This window comes from Egretta garzetta, unplaced genomic scaffold, assembly GCF_000687185.1.
Source record: "Egretta garzetta isolate BGI_Z169 unplaced genomic scaffold, ASM68718v1 scaffold451, whole genome shotgun sequence".
Classification (NCBI taxonomy): Eukaryota; Metazoa; Chordata; class Aves; order Pelecaniformes; family Ardeidae; genus Egretta; species Egretta garzetta.
In genome coordinates this window covers 71,549-83,806 of record NW_009258552.1, presented here as the reverse complement: position 1 = coordinate 83,806, position 12,258 = coordinate 71,549, and the positions used below count along the sequence as shown (strand labels likewise).

General features: G+C 48.3%; 1 protein-coding gene across 1 annotated transcript in view; it reads right to left on the bottom strand.

Annotated features, from left to right (window-relative positions):
- BICD2 (BICD cargo adaptor 2) overlaps nucleotides 1-12,258 on the bottom strand; it is a 127,486-nt gene that overhangs the window by 99,261 nt on the left and 15,967 nt on the right. Inside the window, exon 2 of the mRNA XM_009647892.2 lies at nucleotides 8,695-8,914. Within this exon, the coding sequence (XP_009646187.2) occupies nucleotides 8,695-8,914 (220 nt within the window). The remainder of the gene's footprint in view (nucleotides 1-8,694; nucleotides 8,915-12,258) is intronic.

Here is a 12,258-nt window from a genome sequence, read left to right as displayed (position 1 = left end):
TCAGGACAACTACAGACATGAGAATCCTTAAAAATGCCCGTCTTTTTATACCTGACTCGGGATTAGTTCAGGTGTGCCACAGTAAGGTGGTGCAGCACATCATTGGTCCAGTCTCCTTGTATCCACCCATCTGGGTTTCGGCTGAGACAGAGTTAATTTTCTTCATAGTGGCCTGCAGGGTACGAGAAGAATATTGATAACCCCCTGATGGTTCAGTTGTTGCTGGGCAGTGCTTACACCAGCCAAGGACTTCTCAGCTCTCAGCTCTGCCAGGGGCACAAGGAGCTGAGGAGAGACACAGCTGGGACAGCTGACCTGAGCTGACCAAAGGGGTATCCCACACCGTATGATGTCATGCTCAAGTGTATAGAAACTGGGGAAAGAGGAAGGAAGGGGGGGACATTGGGAGTGATGGCATTTGTCTGCCCAAGTCACCATTACGCGTGACAGAGCCCGGCTGTCCTGGGTGTGGCTGAGCACCCACCAGCCCATGGGAAGCAGGGAATGAATCCCTTGTTCTGCTTTGCTTGTGTGCACAGCTTTTGCTTTTCTTATTGAACTGTCTTTACCTCAACCCATGAGCTTTCTCACTTTTACCCTTCCAGTTCTCTCCCCCATCCCACTGGGGGGGGGGCAGTGAGCAAGCAGCTGGGGGGCTGAGCTGCCAGCCAGGGTTAAACCATACCACCACCTCATTTGTGTATAGCTCAGCTATAGCAAACACGAGAACAAAAAATATTTAAACTGGCCCTGAAGCAGCCATAAGAAACTCTGGCAAACAGTCCTCAATTCCTTCTCTTGTTTTCTATTTAAGAAAAAAAGGAATTACTTCAAGGGTAAGAACACACTGGGACTGGCTGGATGTTTGGGACAGGTATGGTAATGACCATTCTTAAACAAAACATGCTTCAAAATATGAAACTGAAAGGCTCAGGTGGATTGAAAATATTTCTTTTCTAGAGTTTGGAGGGTTACTGGCAGAAAGCTGCTGGAGGTAACACCTGTGTGCAGGAAATGGGCAGAGGAATTAAGAGATGTTTGTCAGGAAACTGAATTCTTAAGATGTCTAAGGGTCAGGAGAAAGAGTGAACTTAACTTCAGACATTTGATGGAATGCCTGGGCTGGATTTGGGAGCACACGATGACCTGGGGATTGTTCCTTGCCCTGAGCGGTTGGATACCCAGCCTGATAAGGGCTTGGCCCACTGCCAGAAGCTGGGAATGAGGAATGGCCGGAGGGTCCAAGGAGCAGCAGGTCTGGCACCGTCTGCGAGGCGTAGCGGGGAGTAGATGCCCAGGATGTTGCCCTACTCCGACAGGAGGGAACAAGCCAGAGACGATGGGAGGGTTCTCCCCCCATAAAACATCTCCTGGCTTTCTGTGCCTCCCCCTTGCACTGCAAGCCCTGCACCTCCCTCGGAGCCACCTACACTTTGCCTGGACCTTGCTGTGCCCTCTGGCTTTTCAGCATTTTGCTTCCTCGGTCTCATTCACCTGTAGGTCTGCAGAAAGGGGTGGGTCGCCCCGAGTCGTTGACCTCTTCAGCTGAATGAATGTCAGTGAAGGAGCGCGTTTCATATGCTGCTGAAAATGTTCCCTTTAAATCATCTTTGCAAATCGGATTGGCGAGCAATAAATGAGCTGCCATTACTCACTCTCCTTTGATGAGGTGAACACACCCTTATTTGGATTTAAACCAAGCCTGTTTCATTTTAGATAAATCATTTAGGCACATGTTTAAACTGAAGCAAAACAAGAGCACGCGCAGCAGGGTGCACCAGTGCAACCACGCGATCACTGCAATGCTATTTCTCTCTTTTTTTTTCCCCATCTTCATTTTCCTATTATAACTCAAAAGGGTCCCAGGTGCCAAATGTCGCCTGCAGGGGGGTAACATAGTGATACCGACACGCAGCACGTGCTTTGGCAGGGATGGATTTTGCTTTTCTCTGTACGAGCAAGAAATATTTCTACTTACTTCCACTGTGTGAGAAAAGAAGTTGGTGTATTTTCCCTCTTCTCATGAACTCTGAAGTGGGATGGGCGTAGCCAGAGCCTGCTTTTGGCTGCGCTCTTACGCGCAGCAGGAGTTCTGCTGAAGTCAGCTGAATTGCTCCAGATGGATGTGGCATGGGTAAGACCAGAGGGCTGGAGCTTCAGCCCCAGAGAGGATGCTTGGAGTGAGGAATGGCCGGGGGGTCCAAGGAGCAGCAGGTCTGGCACCGTCTGCGAGGCGTAGCGGGGAGTAGATGCCCAGGATGTTGCCCTACTCCGACAGGAGGGAACAAGCCAGAGACGATGGGAGGGTTCTCCCCCCATAAAACATCTCCTGGCTTTCTGTGCCTCCCCCTTGCACTGCAAGCCCTGCACCTCCCTCGGAGCCACCTACACTTTGCCTGGACCTTGCTGTGCCCTCTGGCTTTTCAGCATTTTGCTTCCTCGGTCTCATTCACCTGTAGGTCTGCAGAAAGGGGTGGGTCGCCCCGAGTCGTTGACCTCTTCAGCTGAATGAATGTCAGTGAAGGAGCGCGTTTCATATGCTGCTGAAAATGTTCCCTTTAAATCATCTTTGCAAATCGGATTGGCGAGCAATAAATGAGCTGCCATTACTCACTCTCCTTTGATGAGGTGAACACACCCTTATTTGGATTTAAACCAAGCCTGTTTCATTTTAGATAAATCATTTAGGCACATGTTTAAACTGAAGCAAAACAAGAGCACGCGCAGCAGGGTGCACCAGTGCAACCACGCGATCACTGCAATGCTATTTCTCTCTCTCTCTTTTTTTCCCCATCTTCATTTTCCTATTATAACTCAAAAGGGTCCCAGGTGCCAAATGTCGCCTGCAGGGGGGTAACATAGTGATACCGACACGCAGCACGTGCTTTGGCAGGGATGGATTTTGCTTTTCTCTGTACGAGCAAGAAATATTTCTATTTACTTCCACTGTGTGAGAAAAGAAGTTGGTGTATTTTCCCTCTTCTCATGAACTCTGAAGTGGGATGGGCGTAGCCAGAGCCTGCTTTTGGCTGCGCTCTTACGCGCAGCAGGAGTTCTGCTGAAGTCAGCTGAATTGCTCCAGATGGATGTGGCATGGGTAAGACCAGAGGGCTGGAGCTTCAGCCCCAGAGAGGATGCTTTTATAACACCAGCAGGACACAGCAGCTTTGGTGCCTTTGAAGAGCACCTCTGCAGCCCCCAGCAACATGCCAGGGCCCCAGGATGCTGCTGGCACCTCCTCCTCCATCATTTTTGCTGATGAGCCAATCTGGGAGAACCAGCAAGGCAGTGTTTCTCCAGCCGGGTGATCTCCTCACTGCTGGAACATCTCGGCAATGCCAGTTTTCCTAAACAAGCCTTTGGGAAGGGCCTGAAAGCTGCTTTTGCTTTGAGCCAAGGCTCACATAAAAGTCACTCTCGCAAGTTTCCCTCTGCCTCCAAGCCAGCCCCTGCTGTGGCACACATCCCACATCTGGCCAGAGCTCACCTGTTTGGAATGGCTTGACCCTCCTAGGTAGGTAGCGCCTAAATTCAAAACAGAGCATTTGCCCCACATTGGGGAGGCCAAACTGTAAATTCCACCTCTTGCTGATGCATCCCCACGCCCACTGAGCTGCTCAACGAGGTGAGAATTGGCTGCTGGTCCTTCTCGATTCATTTTACCCTGTCTAAACATAGTATTCCGCAGGGCCAATTTTCTAGATTAGATTAAGGAAAAACTAAAAAGAAAAAAGCCACCCAAACCCCAAAGCCTAACTATGCTGTTAATTTCATTAATTTAAAAGCTAATCAACTAAACAACTCACAGTAGGTTTGAGCTCATTGCTAGTTTCCTCTGTTAGAGAAATATAAGGGCCCTCCATGACAAGAGTATCAGGTTTAAACAAAGAAAATGAGAAGGCTGGTGGACAGGCCTAGGCTGGCAGCCACACAGAGCTACCGCGTTTTGGAGGGAGGTGGAAGCAGACAGAGAGGTGGCAGAGTGCAGGCCAAGGCTGCCAGGCAGCCAGCTCACTGATAGCCCTGCCGCAGGGGAAACAGGGTGAGATCCAGCCCCACTGAATTAGGCTGTGCTTTTAGCGCTGAACTAGTGAAACGTGCTGAGGCTTGGAGAGGGTTGTTTCCACTTAACACGTTTTGGGAATTCAGATTGCACTGACATCTGCTGTAACGCCTGTATTAATTACTAATAACTTGAGTTCCTAGTAAATTCCTGTTATTCCTAATTAAAATGTTTTACAAAAGCAAAATGTATCACTGTGGTCAATGTCAGCACTGGTGACAGAGGCAGGGCTCAGCTGTAGCACTCGGAACTATTGCGGTGTGGATTTAAGGTTGTAACAGTAGGTTCCTGTTTTATATATCTGGTTAGAAACAGACTTACCCCTTCGTCTTTGTCCTTTGGTGTCTGGCTCCCTGCTCTGGCCTTCAGGTAATGCTGCCTTTTGAGAACTGATTAACACCAACCAGCTGTCAAAACCAAACCCCAACCAAACCCCAAATCAGGCAACCCCAGGTGACTAAAAAAGCATCAGATGTTTTTTAGGGATAACTCTAATGTGTTGCTGTGGGCAGCCTTTTCACTGGATGTTATAAAATCCACAATTAAAATATAATAAAATGCCTCACTGCTCAGTTCAGAGCCCCCATGGGAGGATCCAGGAAAACAAGGACACAGAGTGCCAAGGTAATTGCACCTTGTTACACAGAGCCATTTAAACAGCCCTTAACGGGGCACTTTCTGCAGCTACTGCAGTTTTATGTCTGAATTATTTTCCAAAGCAGCTTTTGTGTATCTGCATAGCAGACGAAGGGGTGCATCAGTGCTGGCTGTACGCTCGCAGGCAGCGCAGCAGGCATCTGTTCACACTAGTTACAGCCTAATACAGCCACACTGTCTTAGGCAGAGGTGCTACAGGTGCACAGCAAGAGTCAGGTTCCCTCGACAGACGAGATGTGCTTAAAAAGCGTGAATGAGCCTACATTTACACTGATAAAACCAGAGGTGCTGGGCGCATATGCTTGCACCCAGCAGGCAAATTCTTTGCTGTGTAAACATAATTAATTCCATAGAAAGATACATAGCAGACTTGCCACAGCTTTTCCTAAGCAATGCCTGTGGGACCAGGCGCCTCCACCCATGGTGTCAGCCGGCCAGACTGGCCACCAGGACTGTGCAAGGGAAGAGGTCCACCTTCTTGTTAGCGCGTGCCCTGTTTCTTTTGGTAGTTGACTGGAGTTTCCCATGTCATGGTGGGCTGTGAATAACATGTAAACAAACAAAACTGTTGGCACAAATATGAATAAAAATAGAAGTAGACTTTTGCTTTCCTCTTCTGTTGGGAAAGACATGGTGGCCAAAGCATACACTAAATCTTTCATCACCCTGTCTGGAAGAAGACATGGATTGAGGGGAAGAGCTGGAAGCCAGAGGTAGCCTGATGTGAGACCACGTCCAAAGAACCGCAGCCCTCTATCACCCTGTCATGAAGAAATTCATGTGGTTACACAGGTAACATCATTCAACAGGTAGCGCAAATAAAAGTAATGTTAACGGTCCTATTCCTGACTGGAACGCCTGCAATTCTTACAGGCGCTAATGAATGCAAATTGTTGTTGTTGTTGGGTTGTTATAGCCCACCGTTACAATGAGAAGGTCCGTTGACAAAATTTTCATTAATGAAACCCCACATCCCATATAATGCCAGGAACATAACCAGCATTCTCCTGTTTCCATCTAAGCCTACCTTCCATGCAGACACCCCATACATATCCCAGGTGTGTCACACTTGAGCAAGATGCTCCACATACCTGTCACTTCACTGAAACTGTATTTTTCATGTCATTGTGGCTCTTAGTTTTTAAGAGTACAGCATTTATCAGCATTTGACCCACATGTTTTGTTCTTGCAGCCTCTGTTTCTTTCTCATCTTGCCGAGCTCTTCCTGCTTCCCGTCTTCCCCCATGCAGCTCAGCACAAGGGACCAGGTTTGGGTCACCAGGAAAGCTCCTCTTTGTCCCAAACGTGCATAGTGCACAGCAAAGTGCCATTCACAACATTTCGGAATCCATCAGCCTTGTCTGTATCTGTTAGCACCGAATATTAAACTCCTACTGCTGTAGACCTTTTGCAGGTGGGCAAGTAATCCATGTTGCTTCCTGATGACGTTCTTGTGGAGAGAAGAGTAGACCGAATATTTACCTGGCCAGCTGATTATGTACTGCTATGTAACATCTTTAAAATGGCAATTTATTAAAAGTGTAGAATCATAGAATCATGGAATCGTTTGGGTTGGAAAAGCCCTTTAATATCACCAAGCCCAATCATTCCCCTAACCCTGCCAGCCCACCACTAAACCCTGTCCCTAAGCATCTCATCTGCCCGGCTTTGAAATACCCCCAGGGATGGGGACTCGACTCCTTCCCTGAGCAGCCCCTTCCAGTGCCTGACAGTATAATCCAGCACAAAGAAAGAAACATTAAGAAAAATTAAATAAACCAACTGGAATCATCAACTTGGGCTTTGAACATGTATTTAGGGATAAGGAGACGTCAGAAATTAGGCCCAAGTGAGGATTAAAGAAAGCAGGGTTTTGACCAGAAGTATCTGTCTCAAACTGCAGCGCTGATCAAGGAAACCACAAGCCAATGTCTGCAAACAGTTCTGTATTTGAGAAACTTCAAAGATCTCATTGACAAGAGTAAAATTCCTTACCCAAGTGTCGGCACGATCATCCAGGAGCCAGCATGGCTGGAGAAGTGGTTTATTTTGCTTCTTAACTACTGCTAGTCCAGGGAGGAAGGGGACATCGTCTCCCAGTTTGACATAACCAGATAAAAGCACATTAAGTTGACATATGTCCTGGCATTTAACTTAAAACTACACAAGCCTGAAGGCAATTGTGTAACTCAGCAGTGTACCTCCTTTTATTGCATTGCACACCCCAATGGAATGTCACCACAGGACCGGCTTTATTGCATGGATGCTAACCCTTGTGCTCTCTGCAGCATGTCCTGTACATTCTGGTTTCGTATAAGGTATCTATATAGGGAGGGTGTTGTTCTTCTTTAAGAGCACGAAGAAGTCCCTCTACCATATGGGAAATTTGGGTCTGAGAGTCTTCTGTGGAAAAGGTGTGTCAGACCCGTGAAATACGAACTGCATGTGAAAGAGCCCTGACAGCACATGATCTGCTGGCAGGTATGCTTGCACATGTGTGTGTGTCTGCAGATGAAGTTCACCAAACTACATAATGATTATCTGAATGTTTGATACCGATAACTACTATTTATGCAGCTTGATATCTACATGGATAGCCAGGTAATACCTTTCACACAGATGTAGATATTCATTTCTGGGAATGGCTCTGGATTCTGGGTGCTTTGTGTTTTGAATTTCCAGCTCTGGATGCTAACTAGTGCTGAAGCCATATACAGTAAATCCAGCAAATGTAGGGCCATGCACCCGTAAGGCAGGTACGGAGAACGCGCTTTCGCAGTGCTCTTTGGCAGGTAGTCACAACACACTCAACTAGGAGGAGGTCCAAGAAAATCACAATTTCCTATTCTAATCTCTAGAATACTCTTCTCAGAAATAAATGTATTATATATATATATAAAAAAAAAGTGTGACTGGTTTCAGGGACAAGACTAAAATTTAATTTCATTGAACCCTTCAAGTAATCTATCCCCTATCCTCTCTAGTAGCTGGATGACCGTCTGCTTTCTGGAGAAGGAAAAATACCTCCTTTCCCTTCTCTACAGCACAACACATTCACCACACAAAAAGGTTTATTCCCTCCTGTGTTTCTAGTCTGGTGTGAACAGCCAAGCAGGACTCAGAGCTGTGCTCACCCACCCTGGCACTGCAGCCTGGCTGCTGGAGGGGAAAGCTGGCAAAGCTAAGGCCCTGCAGTTCTTTGCACCCCCAGAGCCTGTACAGAAGCAAGAAAGATTTCAAAAGGAGTCGGAGAAATCGGACCTTGTGCAGTACCTTTGACAGCCTCTCCCCAAAGGCATAACTCAAAAAGCCATGAGTGGGGTAGAGAGCTTTCATTAGCTGAAGCATGTTTATTGCATCACTTTTCCCCAAGGAAAACAGCACCCAGCTGTGAAATGGAAGGCAGCTAATTGATTGCAGCAGCAGGAGCGGCAACTTAATATATTTTCTTCTCTTCTATAAGCACAAAAGACAGAAGAAAAGGGCCGGCACAGGCACCACCTGTGGAGACCAATTGCTGCTCCAGATACCACATCTGTTTCACAGCTTCTCACAGAGCCTTGCATGTACCCAGTGCAGATGCTCTGCCCCGGGAGAAGGATTATTCCTCCCTGAGTAACATTGGCTGACGGACACACACTGAACGGCTGTGCAGAAAGATCTGAATGGGCTGGAGGAGACTTATGGTCCAGGGATAGAGGACCTGGGCAGGCAGATGGTCTCTGGGGCACAGGCTCCCCCCCCAGCCTCTCCTGAGGGCACAAGACCTGAGCCCAGCCCTGGGCCACGGAATGGCAGGCTGGAGGGATGCACCTGGAGGGGACGTGGTCCAACACCCCGCTGGGAGATCAGGTCTCCTGTAGCTTGGTTCAGCTACTCCCAGCCTCTCTGGGTGACATGTTCCCCGTTCGGCAGGATTGCTACCATACAATGGCCTCTCTACCAATTGCCTGGCTGTGATTACAGACCCCTACAGCCCTGTGGCCACTCTCGGGCAGCAAGCTGCATTTCTTCAGCTTGAGCTGCATAGCAGCCTGCCGCCCCACCACCCCGAAGCAGCCCCCCAGGACAAGGAAATCCGCCCCATGCAGGGTAGCGGAGCTCTGGCCACTAGCCCGGAGGCACGCCGGGCTGCGGGCCCACCGCCCACTGCCCTTCAGCAGCTCCTGCCGGCCGACTCTGCTGCCTGTTGCCCTGACAGGAAAGAGCAAACAGAGGCGGGCAAGCATTGCTCTGAGCCCGGCACATGGAATTTCTGTATCTTGTTCTCCACAGCTTCTTTCCCACAGAAAGAAGGCTGGGTGTCCCCTAACAGCGTTACATGGCTGTGGCTGTTGGCCTGACGCTGTGGCACAAACAAATGGGAAGGAAATACTGAAATGGCAACCTAGGAAGGAGAAAGGAGAGGGGATTCCCCACCCAAGTCCTGGAAGGTGAGGCCAAGCCAGGAGGATTCCTACTGTTAGAGGATTCATGTCTGTTTGTAACAAACTAGGATATACAGGAACTGCAACTGGGTATCCCGAGCTCTTCTGCTGACCTGGAAGATACTGATCAGCAGGTTGCAATCCGTGTAGAGATGCTTTATTCCCTTTAGAAAAGAGCTGAGATTGAATCGTGAACATCTTCAGCCTGGGAACCAACGTCTCTCTGGAGGAAATACTGGAGGATGAGATAGAAGGACACAAATTGATTGAAAACACGTGAACCCCATGGCTTTTATATGCAAGGGTAGAATAAAATATAAAAGTGGGAACACAAGCTGTATTTATTACATGGTCCAAACACTTACTATGTGCCAAAATTCTCCACACAAATAAAATATCTGTGGGGTGAAATTAATAGTTTGTTTGGTTTTACTGCTTTTGTAAACAAGTGAACACACTGTTGGCTCCAAGCCCCCTGGAGAACACGTGCTGGCCATAGAAGCTGTGCCTGCCGATCACTGTTACAGATTTTTCTGTGCTAGTGATTCAGCTTGGGCAGAACAGAAACTTCCACTTTTCCCCAAATACCAATAAAATAAAGAGCAAAAGAGAGGGGAGGATCCCCCAGCTTCCCCGCCTGGTTCTGCAGCAGGGTCTGGCTGCAGTGTGATTTCCCAGTGAGAAGAGCTGAGGTGAGCATGAGAGCTAGGAAAGTCAATTAGAAAACAGAGATTTGTGCAGTGCCCTTGGAGGCATCTCAGCAAGGCCCTATACTATGGCCTTCTCATTCCTCTGCTTCTAGAGCCTGCACTCTACCCAACTCATGACAGTCTACATGAATGGGGAACGAGTGGGGCCAGTGTGTTCGGAGAAACAGATGCTGAGGTTGTCCTTTCCTCCTTCCTGGCCCCTGGCGGAGAGGTGACATTTCCATTGAGACTGATCCCATGCAGCCATACTTATGGGGCTGAATTTCTCTTCTATTCATCTCTTTTTTCTGCCATTCCCTCATGCTGCTTGCCTGTCCAGTAAACCCAAAAGGCCCAGCCCCACCTGTAGGTTAAATGCTTGCAGCTGACCACAACCTCCTTCACCAGAGCTTTGTCATCAAAGCCCTTAGCTCAGGTCCTGCCGAAATTCTTTCTCCTGCATAGTTACATTCCTCATATTCCTACTTCAAACACTTCACTGCATGACCCCTGCTTTGGTACCGTACCTAAGCTGTATAAATATCTCAGGGCATGCTTATTTTTTGCAGGTTTTCTGCCTCCCCGTCACTGGATCAGCAGGAGTGGCTGGGCAAGCACGGCTCACCCACCCCGGCTTTGCTTTCCCAAGGGATCGCCGCAGCTGCACAGCACTGCGAGGATTTTAAATACACCTTCAGCGCTTTGCTTGGGCAGCACAGGGGCACCCCCTACCCTGTGCTCAGGCAGTCAGAGCTTCCAGGCCTGAGCACGGGGACAAGGTCATGCTTTCAAAGCTCCTGGCAGCCACTTCCCACTCCGCTCTCTGCCCCCTCTTTTCATTGTGCTGATGTTACAGTAGGAAAAAAGAGATAAAACAACAATTTTTGTGCAAATTGGGTGGCCCGGGAGTTTGGGCAGTACTTAGGGAATCTACAAAATGCAGCAGCTGGTGGCGGGATCTCACCTCTCTCCCTTGGCAACCGGGTACCTTGCACACGCTCCTAAACCCCTGTTGCTGCTGTTAGCATTCTTGCTGCCAGTGCCAGGGAATCTTTGTTTCACTGTTATTCCAGCTAAAGCCCACTCGCCCGCTCTCTTGTATTTGTCATGGTATCTGTCAGAGATGGGCGTAGCGCGATGGTAGTTCTGGTCTCCCTGAGCCCAGCCAGCCCCAGCTGCCAGGAGAGGCCTCCCTGATGCTGCCCGCTAATCCAAAGCACTGGAAGGTGGGAGAGCAAGCGTCAGGAAAGGCAAACCCCGGTGCTGCAGGCTTGGATGCTGCGGCTGCCCAGGAAGGCCTGTGGCCGCAGAGGGAGTGCAGGCAGAAAGAGGGGGCTGAGCAGAGCAGCGCGGGAGTGGGAGGACCTGACCAGCGAGCAACGGCTGCGTTGGAGCAGAGGTGCCTCCACACCTACTTCGTTGAAAGCCAGTAGGTCTCGCATCACTGTAAATGGGTTTAATCACATGGTCAAGTGCCAAATGATTCCTCCAAATATTTAGTTATTAAAAAACCCCAAATCCAAGGAAAAAAAGTTTGTGAGTGCGAGGTACTCCAGAGCAAAGTCATGAATTGAACCCTTGCCAGCAGTAATGAGATGGAGCCTCTTCTACCAGTGCATGGTGAGCCTCCAAAGTGTTTTGCTAACTTTTTTTTAACTTTCTGCCCCACTCTCAGAGAGCTGCATCTACCAGTAAATAAGGAAACAGTCGCTACAAGGCAGCTGCCTTAGATCCATGATGGTGCCAATTTTATGCCAATTATAGGCTCTTGATCCTATAATTTTTTTCCAGTCATGACACTTACTTACATTTTATTGTTTCTAGCCCAGTTTTAGCAGCATGTTGTGTTCTGCAGTAAAGGATCCGGTGTGGCAGCTTGCCACAAGCAGAGATTTTTTTTTTTTTTCTGCAATAAAGACAGTGTAAGATTATAAGGGATTTATCTAGGTTTTGGAAAGAAATAAGCTTTATTTGGGACCAATTTTGTAAAGGCAAAAATGTCGTATAGTAATTCTTCCCTCTCCCTATAGCGTCATTGATTCAATACACATTCACCTGGCTTCTTAAGACCATTATTAACTGTAATTTCTTCAGAGTAATGAGATTTAATCATCTCTTTCATAATTACACGTACTCCCTAGCCTTAAGGCATTTCCAATTGAAGGTAAACATGATCGGACCTGAGACAAGAGTGCAGGAAAAAGAGGGTGTGGAGATGAGACAAAGGCAAGAGCAATTTCTCAGAGAGGCGAGCTTTTCTGGAAGCATTATCAAAAAGAAAAACCATTTTAACTCTGGGAATGCAGAAATGCCAGGAGAGCATAGGGCCGCTGTGACAGGAGGAGCAACTCTGCGGTTCCCAGAGGTGGCTGTGGTAACGAGGGCAATGTTTATACCTGAGCTTTTGAGAGACAAGCAGGAA